Source organism: Lynx rufus, unplaced genomic scaffold, assembly GCF_022079265.1.
Source record: "Lynx rufus isolate CCGP_SWC_20201006 ecotype Redwood Valley unplaced genomic scaffold, mLynRuf1.p SCAF_2, whole genome shotgun sequence".
Classification (NCBI taxonomy): Eukaryota; Metazoa; Chordata; class Mammalia; order Carnivora; family Felidae; genus Lynx; species Lynx rufus.
Genome location: NW_025814834.1, coordinates 21,955,774 through 21,980,921, shown reverse-complemented (window position 1 = coordinate 21,980,921; position 25,148 = coordinate 21,955,774). Strand labels below are relative to the sequence as shown.

Genomic DNA, 25,148 nt, shown 5'->3' with positions numbered 1-25,148 from the left:
CTTGGTCTCTCCCATGCTCCAGCACTGACACTCGATGTTGGCTGAACCGGTCTGCCTACCCTCAGCCAGCTGTTGATCATGACCTTCTTCACTCTTGAAGGGCATATCTCTTCATGTTGCATATTCAGCATATCCATTTGTTTTCCTTTCAAGCTTAATTTGAGTCCTGGGGTAATTCTTGATTACGCTAATGCACAGCAATCCCTTCCTTTTTTAAAGCTTCCAGTAGTTTTTATTGCCAATGCTACTTATTAATACTTATTTTCCTATATATCTACAGTATTACACGTCACTACTAATTAATCAATACATAGTTGAGTTCCTGCTACGTGCAAAGCACTGTGCCAAGAGCTAGGTTTAACACTTTTACTTTAGCTACATTTAACTTTTTTTTAAATCTACTATAGCATATAACTTTTATGTGTGTGGAGTATGCGTATGTGTGTATTTTACCCCAGAGTTAGGTTGTAAGCAAGTTGAGAACAGAACACAGACCTATTCTTCTCAGCTGTAGGCACATTTTGTAGAATATGAATCTCCAGAAGCATCTTTATACCATTTTCATACATGGTAGTAATTTCAAAATAATGAAACCATATTTGACATTTTTCTCATTCTCCCAATATTTATGAATCTAGAAGTACAGTGATACTGTGTTAGAGTGTTGAAGTGAACTGGGTTCCCCTGGCCATGAAACTAAATCATGAAATCCACTTGGACAAACACATGTGCATAGGAAAGTCCAGGAAATTATGAACACTTCCTTCCTTCATCACCAACCTCCGAGTGGAGGCATTCTCTTCAACTGTCCTTAAGATGTGATCTTCAATATAAGACACAAAAAAGAGTGTGGGATTTCTAGCATCCTGGGGATTACAGCGAGAGATAAAATGTTAAAATGAAGCAGGGAACCCTAGCAAATTTTTCCCTGATACTATTCAGAGAATTAAATCCATTCCTTGGTTGGCTTTCACAGTAGTAAGCTAGTAAAAATGCAACTGACTTAAAATATAACTGAAAAGATAACTGAAAAGAAAGGAAAATGTAGCTCTCAAACTTTCAGTTGCATAAGAATCACCACCTGGGGAGTTTTGGGGCTGTCTGGTCCTCACTGCCCCATGCACCACAGCACCTCATCATTTCAGCATCCCTCATCATCACCATCACCTTCTCCACCACCACCCCCAGATGCCCATGTAAAAAAGCCCAGGGTATTTTACATCTTTCAGTAGCATATTTATATGTTTTAGATTAAGGTAGACTGGTTGAGTGTATCTGTTTATAAATCACTAAGATAGACAAGATAAGGAAAAATACCAGTAATATTGTGAGATTCTCATATTATTTTCTCTTCAGTTACCTGTATTTTTACTCCCCAAATTTGTCTGAAGTTGTATTAATTTCATTTGGACAGTATGAAATTCAAGAGTTATAGTTGTGCATTGAAAGCTTCCCTATTATGAAGAATAATTCTCTATTCTTTAAAGAAATCTGGATTTTAAAATCTGGAAAGAAAGTGAAGGATTGAAGGAGAGGGTGTTAAAAAGTGGTCGGGGGCGGGGGGGGGGGTGGGGGACATAGCCAGCTGTGACAGATCTACAGACATTGTAGCCCCATAACATTTCCAGGGCAATCAAGAGATCATGAAAAGGAAAACTGAAGTCGAAGTCTTAAAACCAGAACTCTGTGCCCAATCCAATCACTAGCTTCTATGAAATCATCTCCATGCTGCTGTGGAAGTTCCTTCTAAAACATTATCTGAGCCCAATGTTCGCATTTTGGTTGTATGTAGGTGTGTGTGTGTGTGTGTGTGTGTGTGTGTGCATAGAAAATGGCCTGAAAAAATTGTACACTGAAATGTTAACAATAGTTATCTTTACACAGCAAGATTATGCAGGACTTCTGCTTTTTACAATATGCATACTTCTATTACATTATTTAATTTTTAAATAATAAGCATGTATTTCTATGGTCAAAAGAAAAAATAAATATGTTAAAACAAGGCTAATTTACTAAAAAGTTTCAATGGCTTCTCATCCTCTCCAAAATAAAGTTCAGTACATTTGGTATTGATCAGATAGCCTCACCTCCCCACCTGCAACAAAAAACCTCCTTTTCCAGACAAAACAAACTGCAAATTCCTGGCACATCTAACTCTGTCATGTCCTCTGTCTCCACTCACATTGGTCTTTGTCCATTAGAAATGCAAAGACACTACTTGTCTAGCTGCCAAACGCTTCCTCATTCTTTAAGACTCATGCTAAGACATAGGACTTCCTTGTGAAGCCCTTCCTGATATCCCAGGCAGTGCTATGGGAGCCAACTGGAGCCCAAGGTAAAACAAAAGTCAGTAATATTGAGCCTGACTTTATCTAAAATGTTAACATTTGATTCATCATAGAATTTTTAAAATTAATCTTTATATTTTAGAATATTATATTGAAATATGATTGATCGTAATTACTGGGGTTTTGCTAACCCTTCAAAGTTTGCATTGCACTCGCATTGCCATAGACCCAGCCCTGATCCCAGGTAAAGTTGTCTGGACTCTATTTGCTCTGCTGCTTTGCTCTTGAGCCTACCTCCACTGTGGAATTTATCACGTCGCATATTTACTACAGATTCTGACATACTTATTAACCTCCTAGAAACTTGACTGTTCTGAGGGTTCATGGCTTTTTTGATCAGTGCAGACATAACAGGTACCCTTTAAATATATGATAGAGGCAAGGATAAATGTGCAACCACAATCAAGTCTTAAATTTTTGAGCCTCAGTTTTCTTCTCTGTCAAATAATATACTAGATTATCTCAGTGAGACTCAATGATTGATATTATATCATATACCTATGTACTATTACAAGTAATGTAAAACAAAATATCAGGGTGCCTGAGTGGCTCAGTCGGTCAAGCATCTGACTTTGACTCAGGTCATGATCTCACAGTTCATGGGTTCGAGACCCATGTCAGGCTCTGTGCTGACAGCTCAGATCCTGGAGCCTGCTTTGGATTTTCTGTTTCCCTCTCTCTGTGCCCCTCCCCCACTTGTGCTCTGTCTCTCAAAAATGAATAAACATTAAAAGAAATTAAAACGAAAAACAAAAAAGCATAATATCTAACACTAATATAGCTCATACTATGTGCCAGACACTTATCTAAGTATTTAACAAGTATTAACTCATTTAATTTCTACAACAACTCTGTGAGGTGGCTGCTATTATTAACTTCAATATACAGATGTGGAAACCGAGGCTCAGAGAACCAAGAGACCTATCCAAGGCTTGTGTTTGAATCCAGGCAGTTTGAATATGGAGTTTGTGCTCTAAGTCCTTGTTCTGCCTCTCACAGTAATACTAATTTTACATATAAATATAAATGTGTAAATATATAACCAAAACAAAGATTTCATTTTTCTTAATGTGAATGGTCATTCTAATTTTATTCCACAGTGAAATTCCAACGGACTCAAGACCAGTGACTATCAGATGCTGTGGCATTTCTTCCATGAGGGCTGGCTGCTCTACTCTAAAAATATACACTGGTTCATTTATGAAAGCAAAGGACACAATGTGACCTACAAAGAGAATGAGAAAAGTTGAATGGTGAGAATAGCATAAAATGACAACAGTTTGCTAAGCCAGGGTTCCTGGGAGATGCTTAGAAGAATACTGAACAGTCACTTGGGAAAGCACACGGTCAGCCAACCATGGAGCCAGGCCCTCACCTCTTCTAAGTATCACATGTGAGCCTCAGTCTGGGCTCGTTGCTCTTGGATAAGCGAAGGAGAATGGGTTGAAATTACTTTGTTAACTCTATCTCTTAGCTTTAAGGGTACATTGGAAACATCCACTGATACTGGGGACCTTAGCAAGTGACATTACTGTACTTGTGAGGATTTTATAAGTAATCAATTATTTATCTTTATTTGTCATATAGACTTGAATATTAGAGCTCCTTACCTGAGAGTAACAGGAGCCCCTCTGCTCTTTATGAAGGGAAGGAAATAAAGAAAGAGAGAAAAAGAGAGGGCGTGGCCCCCAGAGACAATGTCAGTGAGGCAGTCATTTCTGGGAAGCTTATAAGGTAAATCATCAAAAGTAGGCATGATGCAGAATGGACAGGAGAAAAAATAATAATAAGACCCCCAGACAAGAAATCTTCCATTGTGCAATCAATAGCTATTCTTTACTCTTTATTTTCCTACTTGTTCAATTAAGTTTTATTGTACTTTAAGATATTCCCAGCTCTCTGATGCAACTCTGTGTACTAAGCCTTAGTTGAGCATTAGTTGAGAAATCCTTTTGTCATGTTATCTGGCATTAGGGTGTGCCCATGGCATTGCGTGAGAGAATTTCAAATCAGGTTTGGGGGAGATGGGCAACTACCAGCAGGAGCTGTAGCCAGCCCTGTGTATGAGTGTGCAGGGGCCATGTTCACACTACCTTCTTCCTGCTGGCTCCCTACAGCCCGGTCGGCACAGGGTGCTTGGGGATGCAGTCACCGTCTTGGTTTCCCTGAGTTTCACAGAATTTATCTCCATGTTGCCATCTAAAGGGTCAATAATGTTTCCCAATGTTCGCTACTGATTCGCTGATGGAAGAAGTAAATGATGGGGCTTTGGCTGTGAAATTCAAACACTGCTCTAATGTTTTCTGGAACTTAAGCAAGAAGCAGACTATAAATCTCTCCCACACAAAAATATTCTGTACACATTCACATGAACTCTCAGGTATTTGTGAGGGAAATTCCCAGGTGGATCTACCTGGAGAGGAGTGAGAGAGCTTTATATCCCTTTTCTTGTCCCAATATTAGCATTATAGACATTTTTTTAATGTTTGTTTGTTTATTTTGAGAGAGAGGGAAAACAAAAGTGAGCAGGGGAGAGGCAGAGAAAGAGGGAGAGAGAATCCCAAACAGGCTCCATGCTGTCAGCCACTCAGGCACCCCTCCCAATATTAGCATTATAGATATTTCTGATAGCACAGTCAGATTTACCTGAAGTAAAAACCAAACCAAAAGCAAGCTAACTTCTTGTCCTTTACCTATCTCAGATGCACAATGAGCTTTATTTCCATGCATCTCTAGGTGAATTTGATAATCCAATCCCCCATATCTTTCAAACTGCACTACATTCTAAATGATACATTCCATTCTTATTTTGTTCCCTATGGTAGGAATCATACTGTATCTGATATTAGTATGATGCCTTGGCATGATTTCTGCTATTAATGTACTATTAGTCTAATGAGTGAGCCAAGATTAAAGCATAAAGCACTCAAAAACCACTATTAGCCCACACGTCCACAAGAGAGATAGAAAGGAGAAATAATTGGAGTTTGGGTGATCAGGGAAGGCAAAAGGGTAAGCCTTAGATAAGAGCTTGTCTTTTAATTGACGAGGAGGAGGGGACAGGAGCATGCATGTCCACATGGCAATGAGCATGGGATGTGTGGAAGACATCTGGACACTGCCTCTTTAGGTAAAGGCCTCATACTGCAGAACGCAGTGAACTGAAAGTTGAAGGAATCCTGATCATGAACATCTTGAAAGTAGGATAAAGGGGAGTTGAAACTTAGTAGACCCAAAGAACATTTTAAGGGATTATCTGATGATAAACTATGGGAAGAATTAGAGGTTGGGCTTCCAGAGTGCTCCCCCATCCCACCCCCAAAATAAAAACCTAATGAAGAAATACAGGCACAAAACAATGAGATCTCGAAGCAAGGCACTGCAGGAGGGATGGAAAGGATGGGGTAACTCCAGGACACATTTCACAAGACAGATTCTGGCTCATGGTTATGGGAGGTGAAGGAAAGGGAGGAGGCATGGATGAGTCAGACGTTTCTAACCTGAGAGACTTCCTGGTGCTGCTGGCACACGTGACAATGGAGAACTTGGATGGGGCAAGACCTGGCAGGAGATGAATGATGCGGGGTTCTGAGCTTCCCAGAACAAAACCTACATTAATTTTGAGCCAATCAAAATAGAACAGGAAACGATTTACTATGGGTGCCTCAACTACTGCAGCTGAATCATGGGAAATCCATTCCCCAGAATGGAATCCAGTCCTCATGTGTTTGCCATCTCTCCCATGGAAACACGTCATGAGCAAAGTCGGAAGCAAAAGCAGGGCCAGAAAAAGCTTGGCTCCTCTGACTTTCACAACCTTTCCCGGTAAGAGGCCTCATAGGCCTATTCAACATGAAACCACACAATAGTTTCCTCTTAACAGTTCAGGTGCTGTAGGTATAGCAACACGCATGGACCCCGCAAACCACCAATTAATCAATACTTTCAATCTTCCTTCTCACATTTTTTCTTGGAGCTGCTAACAAGTAGAAAAATCAATTGAGTTCACTTTTATAGCCATGTTCGATCTTTGGCAGTGCTAACAGGTGGTATGAGGAAGAAAAAGGAGATGCTGTAAAACTCAGATGAGCCGGATCTTAGGATTGCCATTGTTGGCAGTCGCGACCTGAACAAAACTACTACTGTATCTGCAGGGAAAACTGTGTTTAAAATCCAGCTTTGGGCACAAAGCACCCATGTGAATATGGGTAAGTTACTTAACATTTTTGTGCCTCAACTTTGTCATCTTTAAAGTTGGGACAATCCTATCACATAGTTTATAGAGGTGATGTATTAACTAAGGAAATAGATGCAAAGTACTTAGCACAGTGTCTGACACACAGTAAAGTGTTCAATAAATTTGCACCCCTATTAATATTTTTATTGCAACCCTGAAGACAAAAGGTATGCTTTGGAGGCCAAAAGTCATGCTGGGAATGGCAATCTTGCATTTACCAAAGTGATGGAGTCACATCCAGACGGGCAAAATTCAGTATAACCCTGGGCTAGCACAAATTTAGATATAATTCAATTAGCAGTTGGCTCCTGCCTTCCCCTGGGTCATTTGCAGATGTGAGATGGGCTGAATTTCTTCTCTTCTGAGGAGGCAGAGGTATTAGGAAGTGATGGCTCTAGGACACTTGCAGTTTAATCCAAGCTATGGTCATACTTACACAGTATAATTTCCATTGTGCTTTTAGTGGTATTTTCAACCGCTTGAAAAATACTGTTTTTCATTAACTTCATAGAAATGTGGCTCCTTACTTGGCAAGACTGCAATTTTTGGAGACCACTTATCTCATTATGCCAGGGTTTTTTCTGTTCTTGAAAAGTAGTCAGTTCCGCAGTAATTAGGAACTGCTTGCCTGCACTTCATGGGTATGTGCATGTTAAAAGGAGACAAAGATAGCTCGCTGTACATTATAGCTGGGCTTAGTCTAAATGCATTTTGGAGGGTTTGTTTTGTTTGCCTCTGCTCCTAAGCATGGTGTTTCAGCTTTAAAGTTTGTCTCCTGACAAGTTACTGCATGTTCAGATTATAAAAGCTTGGAGCTATTTCAAATGTGGCGCCTCAGCCCATTCTTCTCTATGCAAACAAGAAGCATCCTGGCCTGTCTGCCAGGCTTGGGAAGCTTTCCTTACCTGGGACTTATTATTTGCAGAAGCTAGTTACCTAAGCTGTTGATGGCAACACAGGAGGGTGTAAGTGAAAGCAGACAATGCCAAAAGTAAGTATTTTGCTCAGGACGGGTGCCCTCCATGGCAGACGCTGCAGCAGCTACCTAACTCACCCAAGTCCAGACTTCCACAGATGCCCATCAGTCAAGAAAACTATGGAGGGAGCCCTTTGATTCACTAATTATATTTGTTCTGAATGATGTATCAGTCCTACACACATGCCCAGCTATTCTGAGCAGAATGTGCCCACGGGATGACAACTCCTGTTCTCACCACAGCTGAGTTTCAACTGGGGTGTAGCCTGGAGTTTCTTCTTCATTTCTCTGTTGCTCAATTAGCACTGAAGCAGTCACTGTAGCCCGGAAAGGATTTTTAACTCTGTTAAACAGGACGTGATTTCCATGATACTACAATCACTACAGTGATTCATGCAGAGGCAGAATTCTCCACTGAATACTAACATTTAGGATAACTGATTCATATATCGGAATGCACCTCCCCCCCATATTTCTTGATTTCATTTTCTTGATAGACGCAGAGAAGGGGTGCTTAGATTCCAAATTTCTAACTTTTAGTCTACTTTTATGAAACCTAAGTAATGCAACATTATTTAGAAACAGTACAGTACTGACTCCTCGATGTAAGAAATGTGAGTTCATAAGCTTAAAACCAGAGTCCAGGGCCAGACTGCCTGGGTTCATCAAATCTTGACACCACCACTTTTGAACTGTGCAATCTTGGCCAGGTTACTTAATCTCTCTGTTGCACTGGTTGGCTGCACTGGGAATTGAATAACACTGCCATTACCTCCCCAAACGTCTGGCACATAGTATGAGATCAAGAAATATTTATTTTTATTATTTATTATTATGAACTCACTTTAATCTTTCAGTACGATAGATATGAGAAACAAAGAAAAACAATAATAATTGCTTTAAAAAAAAGAATAAAAATGCCTGAATCCAAACTTTCACTTTGAAGTTTTCCCTCTATACCACAAGACAGGGAATAAAGTAACTACATCTATACTAGTTTTAGATTCTCTAACTTGCTGTACAGATAGCACCTCTAGTTATAAATTATATTTTATATTCTATTGACTATAGGATGAGTTGAAATTCTGGACACAAAGTTTTGTCCAAAGGTATTATGGCTCTATGTATAAGATGGCAAAATATGAGACAAATCTCATGGACAAAGTATAAGTAAAGGTAGTTTCCAAAACCTTTCTCTCCTATTCCACATGATCAAACTTTCGCAAATTACAATCGCCCAGGTTGCCCAGTGTTCTCTTCTGTAAAGTGAGAGGGTACCTTCCTTCTAATAGTTCTCATAAAGTTCTAATAAAAACAATAAACTATTTTTTAGACTGAATTTTGTAAGTTCTGAGAGACTAGCAAAAATACTTCCACTGAACTCTCCTATAATTCTGTTCTCTCCTACCCACAAACATAAAGACAATCACCTCATAACTAATTATTATTAGTGTATGATCAGAAGCCTATAGTAAAACGTGGTTATTCGTCTCTCTTTGGATAGTGTGTTTTTGCAGACCCTTTAAAAAATTAGGTCTCTGAGATACTTGTCACGTGATTTTTTTCAAGGTCCCCCCCCGCCCATAATTTAGTGAAACTATAAGAGCTCTCCAAGATTTTTTCCATGAATCTCTAAATCCTATCAGGTAGCACCAATTAAGACTACTCACTCACACACCTTATATTTCTGTCTTGTAAATTTTGTAAGAGAAACTTATTATATAGCTTAAAACTCCTTATAAACAAGAAATTAATAGAAATAAGTTGTTGAAAGAAGCTAATAAACTTTTATCACTATCATTCGTGAATTGATAATTAGCATCTTAAACCAGAATAGTTCAAAAAGTATTTGTCCTTATGTGCTGAATGCATTATTTCTGAACTCCATGCTACCTAAAATAGGCAAGAATACATAAATTTCAAGAGTATACAATGGACTAAATCTATTATAAAGAACTAATATACACATGACGTGAAGAGAACAAAATTATGCTGCTTTTATAAACAACCTAATAAAATATCATCAACAACTCTGCATAATAACTTGAGCAAAAGTCCTTTAGAAATGGTAAGCTGCTATTCAAATGCAAGGAATTATTCATTCCAGCATCAAGAGTTTAAATGCTTTACACTAATTTAATTGATATTCTCTTTTGAATTATTCTATTGTGTATGAATCAAATAGATTCCATGATGGCTATCATCTTACTTCTTAAGACTGAGTGACTGAAAAACACTTATTTTTAAAAGTCACCAGCTCATTATTCTCTTTACAAATAATTCAGCATACTATTCTTTTATATAGTAAATTACCAAGATTTATCTGAAATACAATCAGATTTATAGAAATTTAGTCTATGAGAAGCTTTTTAGGAGATGGCTGCTCTGTGAAACATGATGTATCTCAACCTTTACTCCTCTACCAACAAAACTGGCTTCAGGGTTTAAGAACAAAAGCAAAGGGGCGCCTGGGTGGCTCAGTCAGTTAAGCGTCCAACTTCAGCTCAGGTCACGATCTCACGGTCCGTGAGTTCGAGCCCCGCGTCGGGCTCTGGGCTGATGGCTCAGAGCCTGGAGCCTGCTTCCGATTCTGTGTCTTCCTCTCTCTCTGCCCCTCCCCCGTTCATGCTCTGTCTCTCTCTGTCCCAAAAATAAACGTTAAAAAAAAATTAAAAAAAAAAAAGAACAAAAGCAAAAACAGGGGTGCCTGGGTGGCTTAGTTGGTTAAGCGCCCGTCTTCGGCTCAGGTCATGATCTCATGGTTCACGAGCTCTCTGCTGTCAGTCTAGAGCCTGGGGCCTGCTTTGGATTCTGTCTCTCCCTCTTTCTCTGCCCCTCCCTTGCTCATGCTCTCTCTCCCTCTCTCTGTCTCTCAAAAATAAATAAAAACATTTTAAAATTTTTTTAAAAAAAGAATGAAAGCAAAAACACTGGTTAGATCATTGGGGTTCTCATCTTCCTCCCCTCCCCCACCCAGTTCTGAGGACTTTTCTGTGTCTTTCCTGAATCTCCATTCTGGATCCAAAAGAAAATAATGGCCTGAGTTGGGCGCCGTGCCCATTTTATAACTTGATGATGACTAAAAATAGCTGGAATAGCACTAATTGGAAAGCAATGTTCTTTTAAATTAAATGTGTTGATGCATTTGCACCACTCATATCAGTCCTGAGGAGAGATAAGAGATTTTTACAGTACCCTGGATTTCATTTGTTCAGTTCATCAGATACTGGTCTATGGTTTTTGTGACAATATAAAAGAAAAGGATGATCTAGCTTGAGACTGATACTTGTTTGTGTCGTACAAACCATGGTGAGATTTATGAGGTGAACAATAAATGAGTCAAACTTTTATAAAAATTAATTTTATAAAAATTAAAATGCATTCTGGCTTCTACATGCTTCATAGTTTTTTAGATAAATATTACAGGCTCACCCTTCTAACCAGTTAAAAAAGCTGGAGAAAAAAACAGGCTAAGTATTTATACAAATACTACCAGGTAGAAATACTATTAAAACAAATTTAGAAGAAAACACTCCATAGTATCAAAATAAATTTTAACTGTAACCCAAAAACTAGGGAAACAAATTTACTTACAAGTTGGTTTTGCTCTTGGAGGAAATTTGGTCCGGGTAATAGCCAAAATTATGAAGATAATGACTGGCCATAAAATCAAGACAAGTGTCCAAAGCTGCAAAATAATAATAGGAAAAAATGTTAATTACACTGCTGAACCAAAACTTGACAAGAAGTACAACATATTATAAACTTCCAACACAAATCAGATATTTGCTTGCAAATGCTATTAATAAGAAAGGAAAGAGAGATTTTTAAAAGTGCAAGAGATCTTGAAATGAACACAAGAATGCCTTTTCCAGGCTTAAAACCTTAAAATGAGCTTCTGAAGCCTCCTTTCCAGTCAGTCATCTCTCATGACTGTCCCAAGAGTGATGATCTTAAAATTCAAATCTGAGCAGTAATTTCTCTGCTTAAAAATCTTTTCATTGCTTGTTGGATAAGGTTCAACATTCTAAACAGGGCATACAAAATCCCAAATAATTTCAACCTAGGCTTATCTTACCACTTCCAATGTCAACATTCTATGGCCAGCCATAAAGATTAGTGTGACACCGGATAATGGCTCAATAAACAGTAAATGAATGAATGAATAAGTAAGTCAATGAGTGAACAGGAACTTAAAGTACTATGCAAGCCCCCTATACCACTATAAATAGTATCTTGTGTCTGCTTTTATCATAGAACTTATACTCTTACTATCTATCTATCTACCTACCTACCTACCTACCTACCTACTTACCTGTATATATATATTTTGCTTGGCTTACAATAAATTGGTGATTCTTTTATGGCAGGAACAGTGTCTTATTCGTTTCTGAATTTCCACTGGTATAAAACAGATGCTCAATAAGTGTAATTATTTAATCAAAATTTCTATTAGGGAATTTCATTGTAAGACACTTCAGGAGTGGCTTTTCTCCTCACATACACATGATTCAGTTCGTAAGATGTGAACTACTTAGTGTTACATACATAAAAAACTGGTTCCAGACCAGTAACATGTATACTCAAGAACATCAACTGTGATTATGCAAACAGTTACACTGCTCAAATGAAACTGTACAGAACAAACTGTGCCTATACTTAATAAAGTTTAAATTGGACTTTAAATTAAAGTTTTTATCTGGTTATGCAGACTTGTTACCATTTCTCCCCAACTTGCCACAGCTTCAGAGATAATTTCTGACAAATCTCGGACTACTGCCTGGGCTCTTCAAATATCCAAAACAATCAAGACCCATTCAATTACTGATCCTTAAGTAATTATGAAAATCTCCATTGTGTGTCTATAGCACTGCTGTCCTTGCTGAGAGGCCTGTCACCAACTTCTTAAACTGCAGGTTTAAAGGCAAGTTTTTAGCAAATGGAAGAAAGCAGATATAAGAAATCCTACGGTACTTGGTTTAATCACAGCTGAAAAGCTCCCAGTCTAAACAGCTTAATCTGTAGCAGTGCCTCTCAAGCATTAATGTGCACACCAAATCACCTAAGAATTGTGTACACATGTAGATTCAGATGCAGCAGATCTGAGATGGGGCAGAAATCCTGCATTTCTAACAAGCTGCAGATGTGTGATGCTGAGGCTGCTATCCATGAACCATACTTGGAGGAGAACAGTTCTAAATGTATGCCATCTTACCTAACTAGCAAGATTGTTTGTAAAGTCCTAGATTATTTTTGTTGGAGAGTTCCTTTGACATCATCTAGCGGATAGAATTCAGGACGCTTGTAAACTTGGATAGGAAAAAAAAAAAAAGATTACATTTTTACTTTCTCTACCTTTTAAATGAAATTTAGCATTTCCCTTAATGATTAACGGAGACAACGAACCACAATGTTATTAGACGTGCTTGTGACTTTGTCACAAATAAAATCCACAGATATTTTTAAATCACTTTAGTGTTGCTGTTGCAGATATCTCAAAGTTCTGTTCCTACTCATGGTGACATTAAAAATTACAGTAGTTATGGGGTCACTTTGTTTATTTATTTATTTTGTTTGCTTATTGCTATACCAAAGAAACACATACTACCATTATCATAAATTTGCTTCTTAATCCCTCAATAACTGAATTTCAATGGGTTTTATTGGTAATTCTATTTATTTTATTGATTTAAAAGCATTATTCTTAGGAGGGCGATAGGCTTTACCAGGCTGCCAAAGACATCCAAGGCACAGCAGAGGCTGAGAAGCCTGGGTCTGATCCAACTTTCTTTTTTGTTCTCTGAGGTGCAGAAGGTTAGCACATCATTATCCATTAATTTACCCAAAGTCACATACCCAGTTGGGGAGTAGAACAGGGGGTAAGGATCTGAATATCAAGATACTTAGGCTAGATTTTTTTTTAAAACAGCATCTTAATCTGAGGAACAATAATGCCTTACAGAAAGTATACTAGAAAAATATGAATGCTATAGAAAAATATTAAGAGTTATTCTAGCCTAGTCTCAGATACATTAAAAAATTAGAGTCTGTTCTTCAAAGACCTAGATACAAGTACCATTTTTATTCTATTTGACTTATTTCAAATGTTGACTATAAAGAGTTAGGATTAAAAATGTTAATGTTTGTGGATTTCTTGGTTTTATACTTGAGGCCACAGTTATTCTTTAAAAAAAAAAAAGATTCATCTCAGTAGGTTTAGTGCCTCATAGTTACTTTTAGGAGCATCTATTCATTTTCTATAGCAACCTCATGAGAATTCAGTGAGTAACGGAGACCAAGTGAACCAGCACAAATGTATATTCACATTCAAATAAGGGGCATATGTCATGGGATATCTTTAAATTCTCTTTTGATTGATCTAATTTAATGTTTCCATGAGGATGTTTTGATAAATTTTGAAATTAATTTTAGACACAATTTAAATCCAGACAAAACTATAATCTAGACCAGAATAGTTTAAGACAATTTGGACTTCATTATAGGTAAAAACTACAGCAAGCCCATAAATAATCCATTATCATAAGATTTCCCCCAGGATCTCAGGTCAGAGGGTTTGGAGAACATTTCTGTTTACTGCATTTTAGAAGGATAATAAACACAAAGCCCTCCACACTGTGATCTTGGGAATGTTAAGGTTGACAAGTTAATCACAAAAGCAAGAAATAAACAAAATTTAAATTTTCACAGCAGCAGGATTGCTCCCGACACCATTCTAAATATTATCATAAACAACCTAGAAGCAAATGCAGTGTCAAGGATCCAAATACTAAACCAATGAGCCATGATTCATTTTTGTTTATTTGGAGAAAGGACTGGTATATTGATTTTACACATATAGATATTAGTCCCACTCAAAAACTAAAGGAAAAGCAGTTTTTAAAAGGTTCATTTTTTTCTAACATTTTAATTATCTCACATTTGCCTCTTTACCTCATTTGCGTTCCACCCCCTACCCTGCGTTCTTGACCTCCAAAGGCATATGCACCCTGAGTAGTTTAAAATTCCTTAGTGGGCTGTGGCATGTGTCTCTTTTTATTTCTCCAGGGCTTACTTTCCACTGATTTGTCCCATTCTGTTCTCTTTCTCTTCCCTTTCCCTTCCTGAACAATTCAGTGCCTAAAAATCCTTTTGGTGAGGCCAGGATGTCTAGTCCACACTAGTACTGAGGGCACCACCGTAACACAGTGAAGAAGGTGGATCCCTAGCAAGGTGTAGAGAAATGCACAGTGCAGCAGTCAGACCTGGGAGGTCAGAACCCAAGTAGCATAAGGAAGGTGTTTATTCAGGGCAAGAAACAGGTGATTAGTTTCACACAGGGAAGTTGACCAAGAAAGTAAATACATTACCCACAAGAGGGGCCAGGTTTCTCATTATCCAACAAGGGAATTTTAACATGAAAAAAGAAGAAAAGAGAATGCTATAGCGTTGGGTTAAAATTAAAGATACAGGTATGAACTCCTGGTTTCCAAAATGCATAAAGAGACATAAAACAGAGCTACAAATGTGTGGGTATAACTTCTTTGGTTATTTTTTTTCTGGTTTCACAAACTGTTTCTGCCTTATCATGTAGTTTCTCTGTCCCAACCCTGGAAATATCCATTCTCCCAAGAAACCCTAGCTTCTTTTAGTAGGCATCTGAGAGCTAGGTGTACTCATTGCTATTAGAATATCACTGTTTTCATGCCTATAGACACAGTGATAGGTATACGATAGGTAGGTAGGTAGGTAGGTAAATCAATTGATCAATAAGATACACTGCTTAGAGAATGTTGAAAATGATGGAGACATCAATAGAACCAGCCTATCACAAATTCGAGCATGAAATTTGACCCATTGGCAACATTAAAAAAACATTATGACAATAAAAGGTTATATCTAACTGAATAAACTGGAATTCTGAGTCTATGTAGGTATAAATAAATACATAAGCAAACAAATAGATAAACTGAAAGTTTAATGAGGTATAGTCTCAAAAGAATTTCTCCACAAAATGGGAAAAATTGACATCATACACCTCCTGATGTGAGGCAATGGTGCAAGAACACAGCATCAGTTGTGTAGTATTCCTGTCAAAGATAAATAACCAGAGCCTAAAAATAAGGAAATAACAGATACTCTACAAAACAACTAGTCTTAAATGTTCAAAATGTGTCAGGGTCATGAATGTCAAGGAAAGACTAACAAACTGTTACAGACTGAGGGATTCCAGAGACATGAAAACTAGATTCAGAACGTGATTCTGAACTGGAATCTTTTGTTATAAAAGACATGGTTGGGACAACTGATGAAGCTTGAATTGTGTCCAAAAATTTGATGGTGATATTGGGTCATGAGGTGAATGTCTTTCTTTGTAAAACAGGCACACTGAAGTATCCAAGGTGATGGGGCATCACTCTCTACTGACTCTAGAAAGAATATTATTTATACTATTTTTGCAACTTTTCTTTACATTTGAAATTTTTTCAATTCAAAAATTAGAAATTATTTTAAAAATAATTCTTTTTAAAAATCAAGAGGCTGGCACAAGAACAGACACTCAGATCAATGGAACAGAATAGAGAACCCAGAAATGGACCCACAAATGTATGGCCAACTAATCTTTGACAAAGCAGGAAAGAATATCCAACGGAATAAAGACAGTCTCTTCAGCAAATGGTGTTGGTAAGACTGGACAGCTACATGCAGAAGAATGAGCCTGGACCACTTTCTTACACCAGACACAAAAATAAATCCAAAATGGGTGAAAGACCTAAATGTAAGACAGGAAGCCATCAAAATCCTCGAGGAGAAAGCAGACAAAAACTCTTTGATCTTGGCCGCAGCAACTTGTAATTCAACACATCTCCAGAGGCAAGGGAAACAAAAGCAAAAATGAACTACTGGGACCTCATCAAAATAAAAAGCTTCTGCACAGTGAAAGAAACAATCAGCAAAACTAAAAGGCAACTGACAGAATGGGAAAAGATATTTGCAAATGACATATCAGATAAAGGGTTAGTATCCAAAATCTACAAAAAACTTATCAAACTCAACACCCAAAAAACAAAGAATCCAGTGAAAAAATGGGCAAAAGACATGAATAGACACTTCTCCAAAGAAGGCATCCAGATGGCCAACCGACACATGAAACAATGCTCAACATCACTCATCATCAGGGAAATACAAATCAAAACCACAATGAGATACCACCTGACACCTGTCAGAATGGCTCACATTAACAACTCAGGCAACAACAGATGTTGGCGAGGATGTGGAGAAAGAGGATCTCTTTTGCATTGTTGGTGGCAATGCAAGCTAGTGCAGCCACCCCAGAAAACAGTATGGCGGTTCCTCAAAAAACTAAAAATAGAATCACCCTACGACCCAGCAATTGCACCACTAGGCATCTATCCACGGGATACAGGTGTGCTCTTTCGAAGGGACACATGCACCCCAATGTTTATAGCAGCACTATCAACAACAGCCAAAGTATGGAAAGAGCCCAAATGTCCATCAATGGATGAATGGATAAAGAAAATGTGGCATATATATATACATAATGGAGTATTACTTGGCAATCAAAAAGAATGAAATCTTGCCATTTGCAACTACGGATGGAACTGGAGGGTATTATGCTAAGTGAAATTAGTCAGAGAAAGACAAAAATCATATGAATTCACTCATATGAGGACTTTAAAAGACAAAACAGATGAACATAAGGGAAGGGAAACAAAAATAATATAAAAACAGGGAGGGGGACAAAACAGAAGAGACTCATAAATATGGAGAATAAACTGAGGGTTACTGGAGTGGTTGTGGGATGGGGGATGGGCTAAATGGGTAAGGGACACTAAGGAATCTACTCCTGAAATCATTGTTGCACTATATGCTAACTAATTTGGATGTAAATCTTGAAAAATAAAAAATAAAATTAAATAAATAAATAAAGACTGTATGTTTTTATATTTCTTGAGCAAGTACCCAGGAGTAGACTTGTTGGATTATATAGTAAATGTATGTTTACCTTGTAATAAATTACCAAATTATTTTTCCAAAAAAAAAAAAATCGAGAGGCAATTTTTAAATGATAGCACAAGAGAAGAAATGAGAGTCAAGAAAAGAGATAAAAACAAACATATTTCATATCCAGGAATGCTATCCTACTGCACACAGGTGGTAAGGTTTAGGAAATTAATGGTGATGGCAGGATACATTTCAATGACCTTGAGGTCAGCAAAGTCATCTACTCAAAACTTCAAGTTTAAATCTTAAGAAGTTTCCAGAATTAACCAAATATTAGTTCACTCCAAAAATTTCATTTAGAGCTGATCTGTAGCACCTGTTAACTAATTTGCATTACCTAGTAACATTAGTCTCTGCATTTGCTAAGAACCATTGTTTCAAATCTTTGAAAACTTCTCAAATCTAATTTTTTGAAAAATCTGAGCAAAGCACATAATTTCAACATTAGGTAATTCATACGGCATTACTTTGTCAGAACCTTTCATTCTAATTACTGTTGGTCCATCTGATTCTACTTGTATCCACCAGTTTTATTACTCTTAAAAATCACTTTCACTCAATGTAAATAAGAAAATAAGATACCAATGAATTTTAAATTATTAAGTGTTACCATATATTTAAAATTTTGAGGACTTCTACTACTATTTGAATACCTTTAAATGGAGCATTCATGCTCTAGTCTTCATCCCAAATGTCACCATCCCTTACTGTCTTATGCTTGGCCACTCCACATAATCATATTACTTGTCTTTCCTGTATAGACTTGCACTAGAGTGGTTTGAAGTTCGTTATGTCCAAAATGAATGACACTGAATGTCAGCACAATTTCCAAACTGCAATGGGGATTCTTTTGCCTACCTCTGAAAAATCAATAAAAATAAAATGTTTCAGATGAAGATTCTCTATTCTTGGTCATGGAATCATGGTCTTGGAGAGTCTTACATTCATAATACAATAAAAAATTATCGGGGCGCCTGGGTGGCTCAGTCGGTTAAGCTTCTGACTTCAGCTCAGGTCATGATCTCACGGTTGGTGAGTTCGAGCTCCACGTCAGGCTCTGTGCTGACAGCTCAGAGCCTGGAGCCTGCTTCAGATTCTGTGTCTCTTTCTCTCTCTGCCCTTCCCCCACTTGTGCTCTGTCTCTATCAAAAATAAATAAATGTAAAAAAATTTAATAAAAAATTAAAAAAATAAATAAAAGGAAGATAAGGCAAGGGGAGTAGAGTCTAAAACCTAAAAGATGAAAAAGGGTCAGACAGAAGAGAGGATATGTGTGTTGGATGGAATGTGAAAAAGAAGTGGGAGTCTTTCAAGCAGAGGAAACATATGGGTAGAGACCCACAGATGGGAAAGAGGGTGGAATATTCCAGGAAAAGAAATAAGTCCAGAATGACTGGTACATGAAAAGTTAGGGAAAACATCTTTGCCATATGGTTATCCAGCATCCACTTGAGTGCTTCTAGTGACTAGAAGTTCACTATTTCAAGAAACTTCATTATTGGACAACTCACATTGCCTCATGTGTTTGTTTGTTTGTTTGTTTTTGCTCATATCAAGGCGATATCTTCATTCCCACATCTGACACTCATTCATCTTAGTTTGGCCTCTTCTTCCACATGAGAATTCTCCAAGTATTTGAAGAGAGACAAAGTCCCCTCTCCTCCTGGGTACCAATGCCAGTTCCCTCCACAATTCTCTGTTAAATATGATTTCAAAATATCCTCCTTGGGATAAATTCTTGGCAAGTGGTCTTATAATTAATATCAATTCAATATAGTATTCCAAATAAATAATAGTTAATATTTATTGGCTGCTTAGATTATGCAAGATACTATGTTAAACACTTAATGTGCATTATCTCATTTAATATAATCACCCCATTTCCTCTTGCATATGGGAAATCAGAATCTTAAAGAGATTAAATAAACCTTCATTCCTTAAGCCACTAAATGGTAGAGCTGGTGTCTGAACGCAGGGAGCCTGGGTTCCGCACCTGCAGAGTTAAGCATTAAGCTGTGTAGCCAAAGCACTATAGGATATATTACTAGTTCTCTTTGATCACAATACCATAATTTTTATCAGTTCAGTGTATAAGAGCATTGAAAATCATTTAAAGGTTTTCCTGTAACCTAAAACCATAACTTTTTTATTACAAACGTGCAAGTAAAAATTGCCCAACCTTCCATGTATAAAGTACACTGTTCCTTCCTTCCTTTTCCGTTCTTTTACTTTTGCATTGTCCCAGGGATGACTGTTACTTGGTAACAAGAAGATTCCACGGTTCACATTCTGAAGTAAGAGGTTGGTGTTTTAGATCTGGAATAAACCTTAGTTCCACCCCCAAAACAAGCAAATACAAGTGGCAAAGCTCTCAGTTAACTAGGCTTTCTGCTACTGGGCTTTTCTGCCATCTATGGAAATGACTCATCTAAAAACTGGGATCAAGTACATCTTCTGAAATTATCATACATTTTGGAGATTATCATACATTTTGGAGATCGGTAAATCTTCTATGATGCATATTAAAACAACAGTTTTTTTATTGGACTTTAAGCTAATTTATTTCTATATTCCTCTCTTTTCTAAAACGTCTTTATCTCATTTGCTCTTCATTGACAGACTAAACTAACAAAATGGGCATGCCTGCTACATAACAGGCACCAATATAAACAGGTAGATCTAAATTTTCTTTGAACAATTAAAAGGGATTAAAGGAATAAATGATACAGACCCAGAAAAGGAAAAAGGGCCTACAATATTTGGTCAGGTTGTTGCCTGAATTGTTCAGGACCTAGTTCATTTTAATCTGATTTATAACTAAATTTGACATGACAGCTTAATCCTAAATTGCTTTAATCAAACAACTATTTTAATATACAGACTAACCTGCTCCAAAATTTTGAAGCGGGGACTTTCTCTCTCTCTAGACACTGTGAGGGGAGGTCATATGAGCAAGGTGAGGATTGGGAAGGAGTGTCAAACTTGATCCAAAGTGTTAGAAATCAATCAAGTTGTGGGAATGTCTGTGACAGAAAAACTAATTCTATCACCAACTGAGCTAAAGTGTGATCCACTAGCCAAACAGTTAGGTTAAAATAAACAGCTCAAAGTAATTAGCTTTCTTCCATACTAAGTCTGGAATTAGATTCCACTTCTGTAGAGATCTGAAATCATTCCTTGATATGGCTACTTAAAACTCCTCTTCTTAATGAAAGATAATTCTGATCTTGCACTATCTAGTCTTTCATGCTGCAGCCTCTACTGTCCCAGGACTCAGTTTCCTATCATCAACTAGCATCTCATTAGGTGAGCCTCCCTGTTGCTAACCATCTCCAGTGGAATCTTCATTTTTGCATTATTTCTAGAGTTAAATTACAAGCCCAGCAGGATAGCAACTGCATCTAATTGATTTTCTCTATTACCTAACATTTCCGTTGGTGCTTAGTGTATTTTTTTCATACTCCTTTAGCTTGTTTTTTCTTTTTTCTTCTTCTTTGGCCATATAATTGAGAATTGATGTAACCACTAATATTAAAAAAAAAAAAAAAAAAGAACAACAGTAGTATCTAAAGCCTCGTTAGCAATTATGATTTCTTCATTGGTGGGCCGAACTCTGAGTAGGGATCAGAGCATGTTGGAAAAAGAAACTCAACTCAGTGACAGTAGAGATGCAGCAAGAGGTAGGGAAAGAATAGATCCATTTTGGGGGGAAATCTGCTTTGAGTCCTTTAACTTGCTGTGTGACCCTGGACAAGTCCCTTGAGCATTCTGCGGCCCTGTATAATTAAAGCAATTAGATAATCCCAAATATTCCAGAATTTCACTAGTCGATTGTATTAAAAAGAATATTTAAGGACAATTTTGACGGATATCATCTCCAAAATTAAAGATCTTGCCTTCCCTTTTTTTGTAGCCAAACTCAACAGTTAGCTTATCCCAATGTCCTTCTATTTCTTAGACTATATAGTTGTTTGAAATTCTTTTCTCACTTACTATTCTAGAATATATCTTTATAATATATTTCCTAAGTAATCCCCACTCTAATATTTTTACTGTATATTGGTTTTTTTCCCCTTATATGTCATTTGTTTCTCCATTAATAGATTCCTAACTCCTTCCTTACAGACTATCCTTCCCACCATCTTGCTTTGCGATAGAATCTCTTGAAAACAAAGTGGAAGAGGATGTCTTGGTAGTGATTATTCTTTAACATTCACTAAAGACTATACATTTCCAGTGTCACACAGCTTCATTTCTATTGTCTATCATATTCAGAAAGACTACAATGAGAGAAATAAAAATGCTTGTATTTTAAATAAGTGTTTGATGGATTAAGTCCAGTCCCTACATAAAGACTATGTCCTCTACTCAAATTTATATACCTCTTTTTTTTCACATTCTCTTTTAATTTGTTTATATTTTCCCTTTTCACAATTTTTCATTTCACCTCCTAGCTTTCCAACCTCTTGATTTTCTCATCCTTCCCTGTTAATACTATCACAGGTATATCCTTTCTACCTGTGTCCTCAAGTCTTCTTTCTAAGACAGGAGATAGGGACGGCCCTAGCCAAACTATGAAGAAAGAAATGTAACTTTCTTTGCCCTCTCACTCTCTTTCTCGAATGGACTCTCCTCCTTTTGGCACCACCATTTTCTAAAGGTCTCTTGTGTCCCTCTAATTGGAGGCAATGGATTCAAGTAGGCCTTCTGTATTCCCCCAAATTAAGAATCATTTTTTTTTAACATTTATCTATTTTTGAGAGACAGAGAAAGACAGAGCCTGAGTGGGGGAGGGGCAGAAAGAGAGGGAGATACAGAATCTGAAGCAAGTTCCAGGCTCTGAGCTGTCAGCACAGAGCCCAACACGGGGCTCAAACTTGTGGACTGCGAGATCATGACCTGAGCTGAAGTCAGACACTCAACCGACTGAGCCACCCAGGTGCCCCATACATATTTCTGATTTCATTTCCTGCAACCAACACTTATCTGTCCTGGGTCTCAAGGTAGACTTAATCCTCTGACGTCCCCAAATGAACTAATAGATCACGTATTCCCTTTCCTTAAGCAAAATTATAATTACCAGGGGCTTTTTAGGGATTTTTGACTGCATAGGAATAATACAAGGTATCATGGTGAAAATGTTTTAGCATGCCTGAATTCCATCTCCTTTAAATATGCCATATCCAGCAGAAATTGACTAAAATGGAGAGAAACTCTAAAGTAGAAAATTGATATACCAGCTACTTTACAGATAAGGAAAGAACTTATTAAAGTTTCTAAAGATAAAATTTCTCAATGAAAAAGAAGAAAGTATTCACCCGAGGGTTGGGTTTCTTTCTTTCCTTTTTTTTTTTTTTAATTTTTAGGTAAAATGGAGTTGTAAGGAAAATATACAACCTCAGCATTCAGTTTATCAGCAATAACAGATATAAGTTTTCAGTTCTTCTATGCTTTTATTTTTAACTATGGAGTTTCATCACTTAAAACTTTATATAAATTTCTTCTTCTCTCCCACAATCCCTTTTCCTAGATTTCCTTCCACCATTACTTTCAATAAAATATGACATACACATGACCCCAAATCCCTCTATCTTCTATTTGTTAAGGGTTTCACCATTTGTAAAGCACTTTGAAATATACTGGCACATTTGATCCTTACCACTCAGTGAGATAGATATGGTAGCCCCTAACCCTATTTGGCAAATAATAAAACCAGCATTCACATAAATGGTGGTATGCTCCTTAAGTCATGCAGGTGCTGAAAAGCAGAACCAAGAACCCAACTCTCATCTTCTGACCACACCTACCTATCCAGACTCTTCCTGCTCAATTCCAAGTAGAACCTAGCATGGAATCATTATGGGAGGTTTTTCTTTTGTGTTGTTCTCAATTTTAAAAGAACACTAATGATTTAAATTAAAAAAATATTGGGGTGCCTGGGTGGCTCAGTCGGTTGAGCATCTGACTTCAGCTCAGGTCATGATCTCACGGTTCGTGAGTTCGAGCCCTGCATCAGGCTCTGTGCTGACAGCTCTGAGCCTGGAGCCTGCTTCAGATTCTGTGTCTCCCTCTCTCTCTGCCCCTCCCCTGCTCATGCTCTGTCTCTCAAAAATAAATAAATTTTAAAAAATAAATTAATTAAAAATAAATAAATACATAATATTAACAATTTAAAATATGATGGCCAAACCCCACACTCATACAATCACATGATTTAAAATCTCATCCACCACATTCACAAAGGGGAGTGAACATTACTTCTCACTGTCAATACATACATCAGAACACTTAAGTAAGCAGTGTCAGGCCCTGCAAACAAGCCCAGAGTGAGATAAGGTACATAGATAAAATGCTGGTTTCTATGATGCACATTATTTGCATAATATTCATATTATTCATATGGGGCTGGGAATTACCACTCTCAAATGAAATATATTGAGTGCCTTTTTAAATTTATCTGGTTTTCAAACATTCTTCTGAATATGTGTCAATTCATAGAAGCCAATTCCTTTCTCAATCTCCCTATACCCTGTCTGATGAGTATCTAATAGTTAGCTTTGTCATTTAAAAAGCAAACAAGAATGTAAGAGCACAAAAAAGATGTCACAATAAATAGAGTAGACAGACTGTAGTCATAAAGTTAAGTGATTCAATGATACTCTTGAAGCATGGCGCATAAATTGACTCTTGTTTGACATTTCTAGTAAATAATTTTTAGGTAATAAAATTTCTTAGGAGCTTTCTATACCAACAGCCTTCAAACTATTTCCTTTCTATGTGTCACTTTTCAACCAAGCTTTCCATCACTTTTGGTTTACAAATGCATTTCTCCTCCATGTATTATTCCTTTCATCTAATACCTTTCTTCATCTCATTTTTAACTAAATTTATTAAGAAAATTTCTGAAAGCATTTTGGCCTGAAACCTAGAATTCAGCACTAGTTCCAACTCAACCAGTAGCAAGGTGAATCCTTTTCTTTGCCCAGGGCATGTTCTGGTTTACCCTTTTAATTTACTGAAGTCAAAAGGCAGCTTTGGGGTATGTTTGGACCTGCCTCATTAGCTATAAGACAGATATAGGGATGATTCCTAAATATCTTATTCCTGCTTCAGAAAATGGCTTCAAATTCCTCTTTTACCTGTCACTAACATCACTTTAGAATAACATGCTTTAGAATTGCCTGAAGCATTGCCCCCCAATGCCCTTCCCTACCCTTTTGCTACTCACCGGCTGCCTTTTGACACCTAGCCAGTTTTTCCAGACCAGGACTCGAAGCTGATGAAACTGGGAAGCCATCCTTCAAACACCAGGAACAAGAGAATTCCTCTCTTTTCCTCCGCCCCACAGAAGAATTGGTACCCTGTCCAACTTGCTGTGTCAATGGGTCAAAGCCTTTTCACGGCATAGCTTTCCTGAGGGCCGGGGTAAGAAACCCACAGTTCTTCTGCTGCTGGATTTTTCCTCTGGGTTAATCCTTGACCAAGGAGCACTCTGCAACCAACTCTTCCTCCGAAACAAGAACCCAGACCAGAACCTGTCAGTGGCTTTGCTTATTTTAAAATA

At 37.4% G+C, this 25,148-nt stretch overlaps 1 protein-coding gene across 1 annotated transcript in view; it reads right to left on the bottom strand.

Annotated features, from left to right (window-relative positions):
- The window catches only part of ABCA12 (ATP binding cassette subfamily A member 12), a 185,427-nt gene extending 160,546 nt beyond the window's left edge, over positions 1-24,881 (bottom strand). Inside the window, exons 1-2 of the mRNA XM_047085001.1 lie at positions 24,813-24,881; positions 11,156-11,249 (exon numbers count right to left, since the gene is read on the bottom strand). Of these exons, the coding sequence (XP_046940957.1) occupies positions 11,156-11,249; positions 24,813-24,881 (163 nt within the window). The remainder of the gene's footprint in view (positions 1-11,155; positions 11,250-24,812) is intronic.
- Between the last annotated feature and the right edge of the window lie 267 nt (positions 24,882-25,148).